This window comes from Scyliorhinus canicula, chromosome 12 (genome assembly GCF_902713615.1).
Source record: "Scyliorhinus canicula chromosome 12, sScyCan1.1, whole genome shotgun sequence".
Taxonomy (NCBI): Eukaryota; Metazoa; Chordata; class Chondrichthyes; order Carcharhiniformes; family Scyliorhinidae; genus Scyliorhinus; species Scyliorhinus canicula.
In genome coordinates, this window is record NC_052157.1 from 154,385,550 (window position 1) to 154,406,258 (window position 20,709).

Here is a 20,709-nt window from a genome sequence, read left to right on the forward strand (position 1 = left end):
CGGAGAGCGGACACTGAGGGAGGTGGATCTACCAGCAATGACTGTCAAGGGAGATGAGGGGGGATGAGGGGGCAGATCTGTAGGGTCATTGTTGGCAGAGCCACCCCCTATCCCCCTAACACTCTGCACCAGTAGATTACAGCACCCCTCATCTCCCTTGACAGTCATTGCTGGTAGATCCACCTCCCTCAGTGTCCGCTCTCCCCACCCACCCACCACACATATATGCACCCCCCCACCCACCTGCCCGGGACCCCCATTAATGTCCTGCCCTGGCACGTCCTAGTACAGGTTGGCACTGGGGCATGTCCCCCCCCCCCCCCATCCTCCCCCCCCCGGGGTTTATACACCTCCCCCCGAGGGATCCCCTCGACTGCCTCATGCCAGTCCAAACCTCGTCTAAATGATGGCAACATGATGTCACATGGGCACTGAGTCAGGATTCCGTGAGGGATGGCGGCACGGTGGCACAGTGATTAGCACTGCTGCTTCACGGCGCGAGGTCCCAGGTTCGATCCCGGCTCTGGGTCACTGTCCGTGTGGAGTTTGCACATTCTCCCCGTGTTTGTGTGGTTCTCACCCCCACAACCCAAAGATGTGCAGGGTAGGTGGATTGGCCTGGCTAAATTGCCCCTTAATTGGAAAAAATGAATTGGGCACTCTAAATTTATAAAAAAAATATACGATTCTGTGAGAGGGGAAGGTCTGCAGAAAGACAGAGCTAATGACATGCTAATGCGTGAAGATGAGAGGCTGGATTCTGTGATTCCCGATGCTGAAATCACATTCAGCGACGGGACAGACAATCCCCGATGACGCCAAAATCGGGGGGGGGGGGGGCTTTTGCCCCTTTTCCACACCCTGAAAAGCGGCGTACTGTGCGCTGTATCCACAACCTCCATACGTTGGCTGATGCCCGTCCCGTGATGCTCCATCCCCGAGTTCCCGACGGCGCGGGACACACTCTTAGCGTAGCATAAGCGGCTTCCTTGATGTGCACTTGACAAAGGAAGGTTCAGACATGGAGATGACTTCAACACGTTTATTAAACTATTTACAATTCTCCTACTCGGGTTCGCCTGTTAATCCTTCTATAGCTACTCAGACTGACTAACCAGTCTGCTACAATCCACGTGGTGGGTGTGATATTGAATTAACCCTGTGTCTCTACTCACTGACTGTCTCCACTGGAAAGAGGAAGATCATTGTGTGCTGTGTCCTTTATATATGGGTTGGTGTGATGCCCTCCTGTGGTGGTGTCGCCTCTATGTGTATCGTGAATGCCCATTGGCCGTGTCCTATCTAACTGATCTATTGGTTGAGTGTCTGTGTGTCATGTCTCTGGTGCTCCCTCTAGTGTCTATTTAGTCTACATGTATTTACATTAACCCCTTGTGTATTTACAGTGATGCATATCACCACAGATGAGAGAGGCTGGATTCTCTGATTCCTGATGCTGAAATCACATTCGGCGACGGGGCACTGGGAGAATCCCCGATGGTGCCGAAAGCGGGGGGGGGGGGGGCTTTTGCGATGCTCCACACCCTGAAAAGCGGCGTACTCTGCGCTGTATACACAACCTCCGTACGTTGGCTGATGCCCGCCCCGTGGTGCTCCGTCCCCAAGTTCCCGACGGCGCGGGACACGTGTGGTCTCACCCGACACAAACTCAGCGTGGCAGCTGCGGACTCAGTCCAGCGCCACCACAGATGGGGGAGGGCTGATCCGCGGACCGGGGGGGATATATTCATGGCTGGGGGGCACAGTGGTCGGGGCGGTCCGAGGCACGCGAGCCGGCCGAAGGGGGGGATTATTTTGCAGGCCGGGTCCGCGAGCGGCATCCGCCATGAAGCGCGGCACGAACCCAGCAACTCTCCAGGCTGTATTGGCAGCTAGGGCCAGGTGCTCTATGCTGCCGACATGCCAGCCCCCAGCCAAACGGGGAATCAGTGGCTGTTTCACGCCAGTGCCACGGTGGCAGTGGCAAGGTGACCGCATTCCAGGGGGAGGGCCAGGGAGCCACCCTGCCCTATCCCTGACCACCCAGGGTTCTCCGATGCCCTGGGTGACCCCCTGCGTGCCAGTCCACCTGGTCCACATTTGTGTGCACCAGTACTGAACGACGCCTGGCTGGGAGGCTGCTAGACCCTGGGAGGATGATAGATCCCAGGTGAGCTCGTTGAAGTTGGTTTAAAAGCGACTTTAGCGAGCGTGGCTTGGTCACACCCATTATGGGGAGATCCTCATCCCAATGCCTCGTGAGATCTACATACTGGCTGCTGGGATGCCCGTGGGAAGCTGCTTGACGCGGCCGGTAGATCGCGCCCATTGTATCCATTTCCCGACCCAATGCTTGTTGTCTACACTGGCACATTGGCTGTTGGAGGGGCTGAGTGACCTACGCTTGTCCCAGTCTACCACACATGAAGAATGGCCAGCAAAGTGGGTTATCAAAGGATGGTCAACGTACAGACAGCTGTACCCGTTTCACCAGGCAGTGTTGGGTGTGGGAAGGAGGGAGAATAATGAACAAAAATATTATCTTCTCCCGTTTCAGAAAATGTGTTCTCATGCTTCATGTCACAAAGACGGAGGCCATTCTGCCCATTTTGTTTGTGCCAGATCTTTGAAAAAGCTATTCAATCGGTTCCACGCTCCAGCCCTTTTGCCAAAACCACAGGGGAGAAGCAGAGGGGACAGGAGGCTGGGAATTAGCAATCCAAAGGAAAACATCGACTGAATCATCTTCAATCAACTACCGCCTGCTTGCAACTGTACATTTTAAGCTGGGACAGGTGTGGATATAGTTTAGAGCCACTTGAAACAATGGCTTGCTTCTGTCGACACAGATAACTGCACCAGCACGCAATCTGAAACAGCCACACATGAAAGGCTAGAGTCTCAGCTTAATCTGACACAGATTCAAGCTGCCAGGGATTTTTTTTTAACATCTGAAAGCTTTGTTCCCCTGCTTCCCAAGCCAACTAAACCTCCTCTCCAGATTGAGATAGGGGGACAGTTACCTCCAATACTTCGCTGCATTGAAATGTCTTGGAGTGTGATCTTGGACTGTTGAGACCTACTGTCAAGAGGTACGTCACAGCCCAGGTTGATGCTGTCCTCGTACAGAATACAAGAGGGTATCAACCAGCAGTCAGAACCAGTGACCATCTTCCCCCTCGATATAGCCAGTGTACTAAGTTCAGTTATCTAACTCTTGTACTGACTCAGAGTAGCCAACTCAATACAGATCAGGAATCAAGTCTGGGACCTCTCTGGTTGATGTGGCTTGGTGATGCACCAATCAGTACCTTTATAAACAAAACCAATTGTGGAGCTTGGCTCTTTGCTGCTGTCCCAATAACTCAGTGGTAGGCTCACTGCGTGCTCCCTTATATGAGATGCATAGGCTCCTAGAATCAGTTTTCACTCTGAACCTCAACTCTCTAGCTTCCCCATCACTCTCACTGGGCTCTATCAGATCCATCTCTTCTTCTAACGCAACTGCTGATAATGCGACCTTTGTGCTCTAATATGTGGTGAGATCTCTTTGCCTGGACTTTCTGCCCTTCCCCGTCAAAATTACCATAATCACCTTCCCTGCTCAAAGTTCCCTGCCTAGATTCCTCTACAAGGTCTCCAAACCATCCTTTTAAAAAATATTTAGAGTACTTGATTTTTTTTTCCAATGAAGGGGCAAAGTATCGTGGCCAATCCACCTACCCTACATATTTGGATTGTGGGAGTGAGACCCACGCAGACATGGGGAGAATGTGCAGACCCGGGGCCGGCATCGAACCCGGGGTCCTCGACACCATGAAGCAGCAGTGCTAACCACAGCACCACCGTGCCGTCCTGTCTCCAAATCTTCCTTAAAGTTGTGTTCAACCCTGCCTCACTCTGGTTTCTCCCCATTTCCATGCACCAAGGACTAGGAACCTGGTCAAAGCCACCAGAGCATTCTCCATGATTGAGATGGAGGGACAGTCAACCATCCGTCTCTGTTGGCCTCTCACAAGAACATAAGAAATAGGAGCAGGCGGAGGCCATTCAGCCCCTTTGATATGATCATGGCTGATCTGACTGTGACCTCAACCCCACTTTCCTGTCTTAACCCTTGGACTCTATTGTTGATTTATCGGATTCAACCTTCAATGTATTCAATGATTCAGCCTCCACTGCTTGCTGGCAAAGTGAATTTTACAGACTGATGGCTCTTTGAGAGGAAATTTCTCCTCAGAGATGGGAGTGTACTAACTTTTCAACTGTGCCCTGATTTCTAGACTCCCAGGTATATGGGATTGACATACTGCAAGCATTCTCAAATCTTCAGAAACTGCTTTGTTACTTAACTTGTCCAACATCAAGTTACGGGTGATCAGGAACTTTCCCCAACATGCAATGCCTTGCTACGGTGTCCTATTTAACCCTAATCCCATGTAACAGCTGTCACCAGGACCACTTACTACCACTTATTATAACCACGGCAACATGGGCAGCATGGTAGCACAGTGGTTAGCACTGGTGCTTCAGAACTCCAGGGTCCCAGGTTCGATTCCCGGCTGGGTCACTCTCTGTGCGGAGTCTGCACGTTCTCCCCGTGTCTGCGTGGGTTTCCTCCGGGTGCTCCGGTTTCCTCTCACAGTCCAAAGACGTGCAGTGTTAGGTAATTTGGACATTCAGAATTCTCCCTCTGTGTACCCGAACAGGCGCCGGAGTGTGCCAACTAGGGGCTTTTTCACAGTAACTTCATTGCAGTGTTAATGTAAGCCTACTTGTGACAATAAAGATTATTATTGTTGTCTCTGTCTGCTTTTCCACAAACTCTCATAACTGATGAAACTCTTACCCACACCTCGGTTACCTCGGTATTGAACGTTTGCAACACGATCCTCTCCAGCATATCTCAACTCCAGTCCATCACAAGAACTGCTACCTACATCCTGTCCCATATTCAGTCTCACTTGATCTTCAAGGCAGCACGGTGGCACAGTGGTTAGCACTGCTTCCTCACTGCGCCAGGGACCCGGGTTCAATTACGGCCTCGGTTGACTGGCTTGTGTGAAGTTTGCACTTTCTCCCCGTGTCTGTGTGGGTTTCCTCCGGGTGCTCCGGTTTCCTCCCACAGTCCAAAGGTGGGCAGGTTAGATGGATTGGCCAGGCTAAATTGCCTTGTCGTGTACAAAGATGTGCAGGTTAGGTGGGGATAGGGTGGGGGAGTGGGCCTTGGTAGGGCACTCTTTCAGCAAACCTAGTGGGCCAAATGGCCTTCTTCTGCACTGTAGGAATTCTACGGTTCTACCCTGACTCACCTGTGCTGGGGAGCATCTAGCTGTGCATTGGAAACATCCGAGCGGACAAACTGATATAAAACGCTGACACTTGGAGTCCTGATGCAATGTTCAAGTGGCTTTATTACGCTTGCTGGGAGAAAACGCTGAGCCATCGAGTTGCTCCACCAAGGTTCAAAATGAGCCGTTTATATATGTTTTATTATCAGTTACTACGAACAGCATTAGGTAGACAAAGGCCACAGCGCAATGGCCTCCGGGGACTGGTAATTGGGTTATTGTACAGTATTATTCCGGCAATTGCATTACAGAAACTTGGTCTTGGTATTGTTTTCCAGAGACAGCAAAGAATGTATTTATTTTGCATGAAAGGTTCACGGAGGTGAATGGATGTTGTTTGGAGCCATCGAGCTGTGTGACAGTAGCCTCCTACCTTTCTTAATTAGGTTATTCTGTGTCATGGTTTGTGTTGTTGGAATGCATGAGGTTAATGCAGCCCCCCCTCTCCCCCACACCCTCGCTGTCCATTTGTTTAGAATATGGGATACAGCAGGTTACTTTGAACCAGCGTCCATTTGTGATTTGCAAATTTTTAACTGAGCTCTCTTGTAAGGCTGTGGTTGCCTGTGTATGTTACGGCATCCGAGCTGCTGGGACTAATTGCCACTCTATAACCAAATTCTGCACCTTCAAAATCAATATTCTCATCCTCATTCCCAAATAACCTGCAGGCTCACATCCCACGTGTACCTCCACCCAGCTCCCATCTCAGCCACAGTCCTTTAGGCCTCTATGTTTGGCCTTTCCCCATACCCCTTTTCACCATTCATCACATTGGGCGGGGCTTTCCGTAGCCCTACGCAGAAATGGGAACGGCAATCGGGTGGAGAATGGCTCCCGACTCCGGAATCGGGGCAGACACCAGTTTGAGGCCGAGTCGTGACGCTCCGCCCCTTCCAAATCAGCATTATCGGGACCCGCGCCACGCGCAGTCGCAATCCCGTTGGTGTGTGATTAGCCAGCCCAACCGCGATGCGCCGCCTCAGATGGGCCGAATTGCCGACGGCGCGGGCCACATGTGGTCCCAGCAGTCGGGGGCCTGGCCGCGGGAAGAGAGAGGGAGAGCGTGTGCACGGTGTCCAGTACCACCACACTCGGCCGAGATGAATGCCGCTGGCTTGGGGGGGGGGGGGGGGGGGCTTCCGTCAGGGCTGGAGGGAGTGGTGGGGGTGGCCAGGAGGTGTGCTGTCGGTCGGGGTGGGCGGGTACACGGTCCAGCATGGTCGGCAGCATCTTTTCCAGCACGACCGGTGCGTGTGTGGGGGGGCGTAGGCGTACGCGCGGGTGCAACTCGTCAGCCCTGCGCATGTGCAGCACGGGACCCGGCGATTCTCGAAGCGTTTGCCACGCGTTCTGCAGGTGTTTCACGCAGCGCTGGAGCAAGCCCACCACCGGTAACAGAATCATGAGGGTTTCACACCGATCTTCTCCTCTGTGTTTGTCTGTGTACAGAGGGTGGGGTGAGTTAAAGCAGGGGGGCGGGGGGTTTAGAAATGTGATATTTAATATTTAACCAATTGTATTTGCTGCCTATTCAATTATAGTTACTATTAATAAAGTTGATCTGCACCATGGATCCTCCGTTGGCTTCGGCAATTAGCCTCAGGAACGGAGAGTCCATCCCAATATCTTTGGCTGTCTAAGCCCGACTCTCTAGAACTTCCTCTCATGATACCCCTCTCACCGTCTTCAAAAGCTTCCTCTTCCCACCTTCCATCTCTTCAACCGTCCTTGACCTCAAGCGTCCCGGGAATTTCTCAGAGTCTGTTTCTCGGCCCTTGACTAATTGTATACAGAAAGATCCTGCATTTACATTGCACATTTCACAACCTCAGCACTTTACAGTTGACAGAGTACGTTTGGCGTGTAGTCAGTGTTACAATGTAGGGCAACATATCAGTCCATTGGTGGACAGCAAGCTCCCATTGCTGAAATAAGTGACCACGTCATCAGTTTTAGTGCTGTTGGTTGAGGGATAAATATCGGTCAGGGCACTGGGGGGAGCTCCCCTGTTATTCATCAAACAGTGACTGTGGGATCATTCGGTCCACCTGAGAGCACAGACATGGTTTACATCCCCTCCAAAAGACAGCATTTCAGACAATGCAGCAGTCCCTGGGAGGATATAGGGAACAACGTATCGCTGAACTGGAGTTTAGATAGGCTGGGGGCAATCTAAGAGGGTGTTGGATACATTCAGTATGGAGGTAACAAAGGTGTGGGTACAGGTTTTATTAGCTGCGTTAGGATATAGTAAGGGCTGTAAGGGCCCTTCCTGTTTCTTATTTCTTTTATTTTGTTGCTTCATGTTTGATCCATGGATCTTTAATGGACATAAAGATTGAGCAGAGGAAGTGAGGAACTCAAAAGTTGCAAAATACTCCACTGCGCTGAGAAGATTTTGCTTTTGAACAGAAGAACTCAGACTTTCTGGCACCCAAGAGAACCGGAGGGACTTGGTTCAATTGATTGGCGGGTGGCCAATGGATTGGTCAAGGACCATATCTTGTCTGGCAACAGACAATGATCGGGTTCTGCCATGTGGGCCCAGTTTTCATAGGAGCCAGCAGGAGAAAGCTCCTGGGTGCTTAGAGGAGAGGCCGCTTGTTGCTCTCTCTTTCTCTCTCTCTATCTTCTTTGAAATATTCTTGGGTGCAGTTTCTGACTCTGCAGAGAAGTCTTAAGACCCTCATGAATCTACAGTGAAAACCATTATTACAGACTGAAAGACCTCACCCAAGTGAAGGCCGAGACTGAAAGGGTCTAACTAGCAGACGTCTATCTGAAACAGAGACTTTCATCCTTTTACTTTTAGTATTATTTTTACCTTCCTCTTTCCTATCTGTGTTTGTCTGTCTTGTGTGTGGACAGAAGTGGGGCGAGTTAAAGATTAGAAATTAGATGATAATTAACCAATTGTATTTGCTGCCTATTTAATTATAGTTATTATTAATAAAGTTGATTGTGTTTAAATTTACAAACCTGGTGACTGTAATTATTGACCAGCCAAATACCAAAGGCTTTGGGTATTTTTTGAATTGAGAGTTAATTTCAATTCTGTTGTGACTTCAGGTCAAGTGGGATTGACTGCCCACTAGGCCAGGGTATCAAAATAGGGCCGACGGAGACAATGGGCAAGATTCTCCGTAGCCCGACGCTGAAATCGTGATTGGCGATCTGGCGGGGAATGGCTTCTGACGCCGGATTTGGGCTTGGCGCCGGTTTGACGTCGGTCGGCAATGCTCCGCCCTCTCCAAATCACCGTCATCGGTAAGCGAACTCTGAGCAGTCGCAAAGCCGTTGGCGATTGATCGGGCGGCACACGCGCGATACTCCGCCCACGATGGGCCGAGTTCCCGACAGCGAGGGCTACGTGTGGTCCCAACGGTCGGGAACCTGGCGTGCCGTTTGCGGACAGTGTCCTGTGTCGCCATACTCGTCCGGGATATCTGGGCCGTTGGCCGGGGGGGGGGGGGGCTGCTGCTAGGGCTGGGGGGAGTGGTGGGGGTGGCCAGGGGGGTGGACTGTGTGGTCGGAGTGGACAGGTTAGCGCTTCAGCATGGCCGGCGCCATGCTTTCCGGCGCGACCGGTGCTGCTTGTCAGCCCTGCGCATGCACGGCCCTGGACCCGGCCATTCTGCAGCCGTTTTCAGCGCGATCCGCGGGTGTTCAATGCGGCGCCAGTGCTAGCCCCTCTACGGTACTGAAATCGGTGAGGGGTTCATGCCGATTTTCCCGTCGTGGATCACCCACATATTTTCTTTTGGCACAGGCACTTATTAATAATAATAACCTTTATTGTCAAAAGTCGGCTTACATTAACACTGCAATGAAGTTGCTGTGAAAATCCCCTAGTCGCCACATTCCAGCGCCTTGTTCGGGTACACAGAGGGAGAATTCAGAATGTCCAATTCACCTAACAGCACGTCTTTCGGGACTTGTGGGAGGAAACCGGAGCACCCGGAGGAAACCCACGCAGACACGGGGGAGAACGTGCAGACTCCGCACAGACAGTGACCCAAGCCGGGAACCGAACCCGGATCCCTGGCGCTCTGAAGCAAACTGTGCTAACCACTGCGCTAACGTGCCACCCATAGCCTCAGAAACGGAGAATCCCACCCAATGTTGCTGTGGTTGTAATACGTGGTCCTGGTGATAGCTGTCACATGGGAGTAAAGTTAAATAGGACACCAAAGCAAGGCATTGCGTGATGGGGAAAGGTCCTGGTGACTCGTGACTTGATGTGCTTAAGATTCTGCAGATAAACTTGAACCACAACCTTCAGACTCGGAGGCAAGAGAGTGCCAACCACCAAGTCAAGACTGATGGGGCCGATGGAACTACTGTGGTTGTTGTTGACGCATCTCTGTTACATCAGTGGCTGGGCACTATAATTGGCCTTGGTCTCTCCTGGCTAGAGAGTAAAGTAAAATAGTACTCTGGGCTCATTCCCGTTCCCAATGGTTATCCTTTGATATCTGCTGCCAATTGTGCAATTACGAGGCAGAACAGCATGGTGCGGAACGATCGCCCTTTAGTTTGTGGGGACAGAGTCAGATACTTTCCAGGCTTCAGCACTGTTCCCAGGAGAAGCTGGTGATAAATTTATTCATGTGGTTGCACTGCCAGATTCCATTAGCAGCAGCCAAGTGGTGCATCTGGCGGAAAAAAAAAGAGTCAGAAGCAGTCGGACAAGAGGGGAACAAAACAGAAGAATTGCTTTTCCAATGAATTAACAGTGAACTCAAAACAGCTTCAGGAAAAATAACAGCGAATTGACCATCTGCACAGTTCGTTATACAGTAGTATTTTGTCAGCCGGGATCGATAATCTTTTGAGTGCTGGACTGATAACACTTATCTTGCAGGCCATGCATCTTAAGCTGCTAAGCTTCAGAGCTCATTTTTATAGAGGGTAATGGATATGTGGAGAAGAAACGACATGCAGCTAACACACACTCTGGAGACAGACACAAGGCAATATAACACATTGACGGGTTGAAATGATGTCTGCGTTGTACCTGGGATCTCAACCCCAAGATTTATTACTGCCATTGTACACAACTTAGAGAGTGCTGTTATTTATAGCACGAGGAACAGTGGGATTTCACGGCCCTTCAGTTTTCTTTCCTCACTTCAAGAAGATGGTCCGATGGGCACTGGCCTTATCCATGTTGTTGGTGTATGAGTCCTGATAGTAAGCGTGCGAGCAGGCAGGGGGTGCGGGGTGGTATATCACAGTCATAGCCACACCCAAGGCTCATACATACACAGGCACACACAAGCAAAGAGGCATACACACACAAATACATACACAAACACCCCCACACAATTACACACAAACACCCCCACACAATTACCATCACCCACACACAAACACCCACACACATACACACCCAAACTCCCCCACACAATTACACAAACACTCATACTTACACACACACACTGAAAATCTCACAGAATTTCAGTCACAGTTGCACAGACACTCTAACACAAAATCTCACACACATTTTTGCACACCACTCATATTTAAACACACACACTCATTCACAAAAACTCACACACAATTACAAAAACACGCATACTTACACACACTCATTCACAAAAACTCACAAACATAATTACAGTCACACTTGCACACACACCCACTAAGTTCACACACTCATTTACACACCACTCATACTTACACACACTCATAAAACCCATGCACACAAATACACAAACACTCATACTTACACACACACACTCACTCACAAAAACTCACAGACACAATTACACAAACACACTTGCACACACACAATTATACAAACACACTTGCACACACACTCACACAAACATATTCACAGGCACAAACACTCACACCTACACACAAACAAACACACAAGTTCAAATACTTTATGACAGGGTGTCAGTCACTAGGGAACAATCAGGAGTGAGAATATTAGGTGTTGTGTTCTGTGACCTTGTGTTTGCAATGATTCATACAGAACTGCTGGTGACTTAACTAGAAAGATGATTTATTGATTTACATGTGATAAGGTAATAATCAGAATGCTATACAGACTAAGTTACTAAGTGAGTTACATGTACTCTCCTGGAACCACCCCTATGTGCAACTATCCTCGTGTATGCCTTCCAACCTTCTGCCGCTAGCCGGATGTCACATAACTGATGTCTGATGCCCCCTGCTGATTGGAGGCCACATAGCTAAGTGTATATTGTTTACAGACATATCACCACATCCCCTTTCCTTTGGAGATGTTGATCTTTACATACAAATATGATAAATATCATTCATTTACACATTTGTCTTATGTATAAACAGATTTAACGAATGCGTCCATAGACATGATATGCCTGCTAGGTGCACGTCCCTTGTGCACAGTTCATTGTGCCTCCATCACGGGATCACTCTCTTGATCGTCTGGGCTCTTGTCAGCGTTTTTGAAGACTGGTTTCCGTGCCGGTCTTTTGCTCCTTGCCCATTTCACGCAATTCGTTTTGAAGGCATATATCCTTGTTGGCCACACGTGCGTCACTAGCTTTTTCTTTTTTTGTGTCCGTACACGATGGTCTTTGCTGCTGCTGCGCCGTTGTGTATTCTCTGTCTCTGGCTTCTCGGCCACAAAGTCAATGTCTTCTCTCTTGATATCATCAGTGGGATTCATGGCATCGTCCACTCTCCTCTTCCTCTTCTTCGCTTTGATCACCATTTTGCGAGTGATTGCGTGAGTGCTCCTCTTTTTGAGTTTGGGTTTGGCAACCCCTGTCTTGCCACTGGTCTGCACCATGAGAAGAGCAGTGTGCGGAGCATCAGTTGGGACTTCTCGCGCCGGCATGCTTCCAAGGTGGTCTGTGTGGTCGTGACCAAGTCTGTGCCTTCAATGGGTGGTTGCAGAGACTGGCACTCTGCTGCCTGGATTGAAGCCACATCTATACCCTCGGGTATATCTATACTGACTGATGTCTGACGCCCCCTGCTTGTTGGAGGCTGCATAGCTAAGTGTATACAATATTGTTCACAGGCATATCACCACACTGGGGCGGCATGGTGGCGCAGTGGTTGGCGCTGCTGCTTCGCGGCGCCAAGGACCCAGGTTCAGTCTCGGACAGCCTCCGTGTGGAGCTTGCATGTTCTCCCCGTGTTTGCGTGGGTCTCAGCCCCACGGCCCAGGGGATGTGCAGGGTAGGTGGATTGGCCATGCTGAATTGCCCCTTAATTGGAAAAAAATAATTGGGTACTCTAATATTAACTCAAAAAAAGGAGTGAGAATATTGTTTGATTCTCGCCTCCCTGGTTCTACCAGGCACTAGTCCTGAGTTCCTCCTGCTCCTGTGTAGTGTAACAGGTGATGGATTCATCCATTAACTCCTCAGGGGGATGCCACTGCAAAAATCGTACATGGAACAGAAAGTTACAGAAGAAAATCGTCATGACACCGTGTTCCTCAGCTCCGCTGGCTTCCCGTCTGATCTCAATGAAGCTGCAAATTCAAAAATAAATGTGTTTTTATAAAAATAAGACACGGGGTCGGGAGAGGCTGACGTTTTGGCCTTTGCCTCCCTGGTAGCCCAGAGACGGATATTGTTAGCGTGGAGGGACTCGAAACCCCCAAAATCAGAGACCTGGGTTAGCGATCTGGGCTGGTATGAAAATGAAATGAAAATCGCTTATTGTCACGAGTAGGCTTCAATGAAGTAACTGTGAAAAGCCCCTAGTCGCCACATTCCGGCGCCTGTCTGGGGAGGCTGGTACGGGAGGCTGGTATAGCTCACTCGGCTAAATCGCTGGCTTTTAAAGCAGGCCAAGCAGGCCAGCAGTTCGATTCCCGTACCAGCCTCCCGGACAGGCGCCGGAATGTGGTGACTAGGGGCTTTTCACAGTAACTTCATTGAAGCCTACTCGTGACAATAAGCGATTTTCATTTCATTTCATATGGCCGGGTTTCTCAGGCTTGAGAAAATCAAGTTCGCCCGAAGAGGGTCAATGCTAGGGTTCGCCCGGAGGTGGCAGCCGTTTATCGACTTCTTTGGGGAAAATTAACTGTCAGCAGAGGCAATAATCTAAGGGGGGGGGGGGGGGGGGGGGAAGCTAGGCTATTTTCTGTTAAGGGTAGGGGGGATTTGTTAGGGATGGAAATGATTTATACCACGTTTATATTTGGATTTGCTTTATTTTCTGTTGCTGTTATTGTTATTATTAAAAATTACAAATACCTTAATTAAATGTTTTATAAAAATATATATATTTTTCACGATACATAAACGCTTTTCCAACTTCAATACGGAAACAGCTGCTTCAGGTCTAGACTGCAGTAATGGAAACAGCTGGAAGTGGACTGACCTGACCATGAACTTCTATGATTTGTCAATCTAATCAAAAGCCTGTTCGGTTGTATTGAGCGGCTCCACTTCATTACATTTTTAATGATTAAGTGTTGATTATTCAATAATTGTATCAGCTTTGGCTCAGTCAGTGACATCCTTATCCCTGAATCAGTAGGTCATGGGTTCAATCTGCATTCCAGAAACTAGAGGATGTAATCCAGGCTGACCCTCCCAGTGTAGTACTGAGGGAGTGCTGCACTGTCAAAGGTGCTGTCTATTGCCATGATTGTGAGGTTCTGTAACATGACTCTGGCCCATAACAAAGACAGGACGGGAAGTGTCTGGGAAGGTGAAAGTTCAGATGGGCAATTAGCTTGAACTAGGAGCTATTGATTCTTTGATTTATATCGCAGATTTCAGATGGTTCCAACTGTCTTAGTGGAATAGTTACCCAGGAAAAGTTGGAAGACATAAAACCACTTCTAACTTGGCAGCACGGTAGCACAGTGGTTAGCATTGTGGCTTCACAGCACCAGGATCCCGGGTTCGATTCCCGGCTTAGGTCACTGTCTGTGCGGAGTCTGCACGTTTTTCCTGTGTCTGTGTGGGTTTCCTCCGGGCGCTCCGGTTTCCTCCCACAAGTCCCGAATTACGTGCTGTTAGGTGAATTGGACATTCTGAATTTTCCCTCTGTGTACCCGAGCAGGCGCCGGAATGTGGCGACGAGGGGCTTTTCACAGTAACTTCATTGCAGTGTTAATATAAGCCTACTTGTGACAATAAAGACTATATTAAAGAAAACTGGGTAATTATAATACTGAACCTCCCCCCCCCCCCCCCCCCCCCCCAACCTCCCTTTGCAAAATCCCGACTGGACTTCCCCCAACTTCCTCCAAACCTCTCAATTAACCCCTGAACTTCTGAATACCTCCCACTCAACTATCCTCCACCCTCCAACTACAATCCCAATCTCGGACTACCCTCCCCTTCCCCGTGTCTACTGTAGCCACCTGGGGTGGCCACGTCCCGATTCCAAAATGGATACTCGCAAAGAGTGCAGGGAAAAATGGACAGCGCTAGAAAACAAGCAGGTGCAAGGTTTCCTGTGGATTGGAACCTGCAGAACCCAGACAGAACTGAAGCTACTAGCCATTAGCATAGTAATGAGCTATCTCCGGGGACAAAAGAGAAACATTGAAACAATCGGTACCAGGGCAGACTCCCCGGCGTCAGTGGAAGCTAAAACAAAGGCAGGCCAACGGTTACATAGGGCCCGTCCAACAATCAGGGAACAACCCGTTATTGGAGAAAATCAATACGAACGATTGGGACATGGTCCAATTAATTGGGACCAAGTCCGGGGTCCACCCAGAAGGGCGCGAAATCCCTGGGGACTATAAAACAGAATTCCCAAGGTCAGTTCGCTCTCTTGGAAGATCTCTTACTCCTCTTCGTCATCGTGACAATAAGCTATTTTCATTTCATTTCACCTTGGCATTTGGCTCTCAGCAACAAGAGGCTGCCAAGCACCAGCCGAGTAAGTCTAAGGTCAACGCACGCTACGAGATAGGCGCTCCTAGCTACTATTCTATACCAGTTCGAAGCCAGCAGTATCAGAACCGGACAACGGCCATTGTTCCTCTGACTGAGTGGGCCCCCGAAGCTAAGTATAGGCTTTTAGTAGTAGTTGTAGTTTAGCGAGTAGAGTTTATGCATGAGTAATAATTGACTGTGTGTGTAAATAAATGTGTATTGATTTCAAACTTACTAACTGGTGTATCGAGTCATTGATCAGTATTCGGCTTTAAACCCTGTGGTGGTATCAGAAAGATACCTGGCGACTCTTGAGCAAAGGTAATTAAAACAGAGCAAATTAAGGGAAAGCATAACGAGCAACACAACCCTCTCTGCCGACCACCAGTGACCCCCCCCCCCCCCCCCCAACCTCCCAGCTCCCATGGGAAACCCCTAATACCGGGCTTTCCCCCAACTTCTGGCCACCCTTCTGACATCCTGTCTATCCTCCTCACCCCACGACTATCCTCTCTTGACCCCCTCCCCAACTATAGCCCACACCCTTCGACTAACCCCTACCCCCCAAAACCACCCCACACCTCCACTGACCACCCCTCACCCCCGCTGACCATCCAAACCCTTCCCACTGACCATTCAGCCCCCTCCATCCACTGACCACTCAACATCTCCACGGCCCATACTCTTCTGCCATCGGACCTCCTGACTTCTCAAAGTGCCTGGATCTTTATACTTACCTGCTTTACGGCAGTGAGTGCTGTAAAAAAAAGGGGCCGTGGCCGCGTTTTGCCTGATGCTGCTGATCTCAGCTGAAGGCCTGGGGGATCCGCTGGGGGATTCTCAGCTGGCCCAAGCTGGAAGGTCGGGCGAGTAAGGCACCACTGCATTGCAGTGTAATTAAAAAGGAATGGAGTGGCACCCCAACTGGGATTGTGGTAATGTTTTGAGGCTATCTTTTAAATTCCAGCTAAAATGAATGAATGAAGGGATGTGCTATGAGTTCTGCCCCTCTACAGGAATTGGTTACTATGAGACAGGAAAGCTGGTACAAGATGTTCACACTTGAAAACAAAAGGCAACAGCAGCTGTGCTGACTGTGGGTAGGCTTCCAGTCTCCAAGCTTTCAAACAGTGAAGGTGAGAGAGAGAGAGAGAAACAGGTCTGACAGTGAGAGACAAAGGGCTATAGCTCAGAGAGAGGAAGCTGCCAGTTCTCTGTGAGCTACCACAGCAGAAAGTGGGGAAAACATGGCGCGTGAATCAGCGACCCCGTTTGCTAATGAAAAATTAGGACTCGAAGAATGTCAAGTATCAAGAAATCCACATTAAAGGACACCACGGTGGCACAGTGGTTAGCACTGCTGCCTCACGCGCTGCGGTCCCAGGTTTGATTCCAGCTCTGGGTCACTGTCCGTGTGGAGTTTGCACATTCCCCCCCCCGTGTTTGCATGGGTTTCGCCCCCACAACCCAAAGATGTGCATGCTAAGTGGATTGGCCACGCTAAATTGCCCCTTAATTGGAAAAAATGAATTGGGCACTCTAAATTTTTTTTAAAAGAAGTCCCCATTAAGTATCGTGAAAAGTGCCGGGAACAGGAAAAGAGATTAGCGATGGATCGGAACAGGTGGTCGAGCGCAGAGTTGACAACCACAACTGACGGAATGTTGGAACTTCATCGTGAAAGGAACAAAATTCTTGAACTTCGATGCAATATGGAGAACAAGAAAGATGTGGGCCAGGATTCTGCGAGGCCACCTGGCTACCCGCTGCCAGAGGGAATGGAGAATTTGCCGCTCCGCCGAAACTCCATTGAGTACAATCCTGCCCGTAATGCGCAGTGTGGAAGAGCAGATCCAGACTTTGAAATCAGATGAGGAAAATTCTATCAAATAGATTGAGGATCTAATGAGTGAATTGGAGAAATGTAAGGAGCAGTCAGCGACCGTAGGAAAAAGACTGAAAGGAAACTGATACCCAGGTGAATTTGTTCAGCTTGTTTAAAGGTTTAAAACTCTGAAACAAGGACAATCGAGCTCACCAGAATAGTTACTGAGCTGAATGAGAAGATGGATAGGCTTGAAAAAGAACCGGAAATTAGGAGAGAAAACAAATACTTGGCTACAATCGTTAAACAAGTGGGAATGAAGCTTCCATTTTTCGAAACATCAAATACCAAGAGGACTCCATGGCAGACACCATGGAAAAATAAAACCCGAATCCACTCTCTGAATGAACAGAGCAAATATTCCCTCCGGGAGGAACGGGATAAGTCCTTGGTATCTGAACAAAAAGGATGGTTGTCAACAAAGGAAAACAACACGAAAGAGCTCAAGGAGCGAACCAGATGTTGAAACCCGACTCTTTGAAACATCAAGGCTGACAATTTAAACTCTCAACCAACAAACTATTCAGTCTGAAAGAACTGGGATCGCCACTCCTCCGAATGGACAGAGAATAAGATCTGGTAGAGTTATAAAGCGACCAGACCATTTGAAGTTGGAAAGTCAAAGACTTTTTTGGGGAGGGGGGAGAATGGGTAGAATTGAAATATTATATCATAATTATTTTTATTTTAAAAAATAAATTTAGAGTACCCAATTACTTTTGGTTCCAATTAAGGGGCAATTCAGCGTGGCCAATCCACCCACCCTGGTACATTCCAGGTAATACCTGACAATGGTCCATAGGTGGAGCCCTCATGGGCAACAGCGTGATACAGTGACATACATGGTGAATGGTTAATACAATACGTTCACCGCACCATCTAACTTGCACATCTCTGGACTTTAGGGCAACACTGGACTGTGGGAGGAAACCGTAGCACTCTACCTCGGCCCAATCCCCGTAACCCCACCTAACCTGCACATCAATAACTAGAGATGGAGGATTGTGGGCAGGAATGGTTCTCCCCCCCCCCCCCCCCCCCCCCCCCCCACACCCAACCTCAGCTGCTTAATTTTAAAAAGTGCCTTGCTGTGGTCTCAAGGGCCTTGACAAACCCATGACCTTTCTTGAAGGCGCCGACAGGATTGTGCGCAGTAAATAGCTCAGTAACCTGTTGTCGGGAGGCTGTAAAAGCCAGGCCAAGGCAGGAAGACGCCTTGGCAGGCACATTGGGACGAGGTAATCGACACCCCACACATGGTAATAGTTAGCGACTGGAAAAGAAAATCGCTACAATTCACCGCTCCGGCTGCACCAAATGTTAGAAACAATTTGAAGTCAGGAAGGTTCCTTTCTGCCAAAACAGTGCGTTAGCGGGTCCTGACCCGCCCTTAATTAATTTCAGTCGTCCTGGCAGGGTTTGAGGGAATTCTTTATGTCTGCCTTTAGCCAATGGGATTGATTTTGTCGACAGGGTCACCCCGTGTCGTACAACAGCTGTGAGTGAGATGGGGAAAAAAAACTACAATGATTCAGGAAGTGAAGTATTTTTGGAAGTTCAGTTACTTGCTGAAGGGAATGGGCTGGCCTCTGCTTTTTATTTATTTTCGGATTTAATTGAAGGGGGGGTTTCTCAGTCTTCTTGCTCCAGTCTTCTCCACTTCTCTGGGATAGACAAGCAGCCGACCGTTGGGAGAGGATTGACATGAGGATGATGTTGCGTGGGGTTTGCTTTGTGCTGTGTGGTCTGTGTTTGCTCAGCGCAGAGGCAGCCGGGCCCAGCTCCCACCCTGGGCAAGGGGAGGTGCCCCTGGAGAGTAACACCCTGACCCGGGAGCTCAGCGTGCCTGAGCTGGACGAGTATGAGGACTACGCTGAACCCGGGGACTATGAAGATGAGGAGGACCACCCAGCGGAGGTGGGCAAGGGGCACCCCCCTGCTCCCAGGAGCTGGGATTCCCTGCGGAGGAGATTCAAGGGCAAATCCCGGCTCCAGCGCCTGGCCCTGCTCAACACCGACTTCGCCTTCAGCTTCTACAGGAGCCTGGCCAGGTCCCAGCCAGCGGCCGACAACCTGGTCTTCTCCCCCTTTGGCCTCTCCAGCCTGATGGCCATGGTGGTGGCAGGGGCTGGGGACAGGACCCGGGAGCAGATCTCTCGGGCTCTGGGCTTTGATATGTTCATGGCCAGCCAGCCTGGGGGGCAGGAGATGCTGCTACACGACATCTTCCACAAACTCAATCACCGGCTGTACAAGCACCACTTCGGCTACCGGCTCAAAGGCTCCTCCGGCATCTACATCAAGGGCGGGCTGGAGGTCAGGAAGACCTTCGAGGAGGGGTTGAGACATTACTACGGGGCACAGGCCCAGTCGGTGGACTTCCTGGACCCGGGAACAGTGGCCAAGTTCAACCAGCTCATTTCAAAAGCGACCAAGGGCAAGCTTCAGGATGTGGTGGAGGACATTGACCCCCAGACGGTGATGCTCATCTATCAGGCTCTCCACTTCAAAGGTCAGTGTTCCAGGAAACATGCCGTTGATTGAGACATAGGTGTACAGGTACATTCTATACATTGGGCCAGGATTGGCTGGCAAAGTCATAGGCAGGCTGATGCTGTCACGGGTGTTCATGTGTAAATGCTACTGGTTTCCGCTGCTAGTTCCGCCAGATGGCACCTTGCTATTTGCCCCCGAAATGCTCTGAATGACATCTAGCTGCTGTGTCACGTGGAATGCACAAAAACTCAATTCGCCACAGAAAGTCAACTCTCGTCCATCCCAGTGTGTGCACACTTGAACGACGAGACAAGTACTAATTGCTGCCAAACAAACTTCTCTGGCAGCTGCAGATGAACGATTACATCTGTCGTGTTTCATTCTTTCAGGTTTTAATTGCCGGACATTTTTCAAAAATGTCAAATTTTTTAACTTTTCCATTCCATTTTAACTTCTTTCTCCCTCTTAATCCAGTCGTTCTCTCTATTTCGCTTCCTGTATCTGACTTGACATTGAATTCATTCACTTTAATTTACGCTTTCTTCTCCGCCCCTACACTGTTAATTTCACAATCCTTCAATCCTGATTAAGGAGCTACAGTTACTTGCTCGGAGCTCCCAGATGCCCTGTTTCTCTCACTGTGATGTTATCAGCTTGTACTTGCAGGAACTTGCCATGTAAGGTCAACACTAACTAATGGCAGACGCTATTACATGCCCTGGCACGGCAAATTATGGCCCATTATTAAAAAGGCATGCAGCAAGATTGCTGGATCCTGAGTAAATGTATTACACTGTGTCGTGTGACATTTGCAAGAGGTACAATGGCATATTAGTGTTCCAATATGCTGTGCCCTGTGGCAGTGTGCGGGGTTCTGTCTGCAATGAATCGCGTGCCAACAGGAGCCAGACACTTTAGCCACAGGGAAAGGGTGGGGTGAGGACTGAGTAGAAACTGTGAAACAGGTGGCATTTCAAGATATTTAGCAACTTTGCCTGTCTATTCGCTTGGAGTACAAGAAGACCTAAAAGGAGTGGGGGGGGGGGGGGGGGGGGGGGGGGGAGAGTCATCTGACTAACATAATCAAACACAACTCAATCAAACCATTGAACACTCA

General features: G+C 49.5%; 1 protein-coding gene and 1 long non-coding RNA gene across 2 annotated transcripts in view; one reads left to right on the forward strand and one right to left on the reverse strand.

Moving 5' to 3' along the window:
* Positions 1 to 9,782: 9,782 nt before the first annotated feature.
* The window catches only part of LOC119975088, a 92,208-nt gene continuing 81,281 nt past the window's right edge, over positions 9,783 to 20,709 (reverse strand). Inside the window, exon 3 of the long non-coding RNA XR_005462650.1 lies at positions 9,783 to 10,009. This is a non-coding gene — a long non-coding RNA (uncharacterized LOC119975088). The remainder of the gene's footprint in view (positions 10,010 to 20,709) is intronic.
* LOC119975087 (heparin cofactor 2-like) overlaps positions 18,667 to 20,709 on the forward strand; it is a 33,130-nt gene continuing 31,087 nt past the window's right edge. Inside the window, exon 1 of the mRNA XM_038814603.1 lies at positions 18,667 to 19,608. Coding sequence (XP_038670531.1) covers positions 18,801 to 19,608 — 808 coding nt within the window. The 5' untranslated portion in view covers positions 18,667 to 18,800. The remainder of the gene's footprint in view (positions 19,609 to 20,709) is intronic.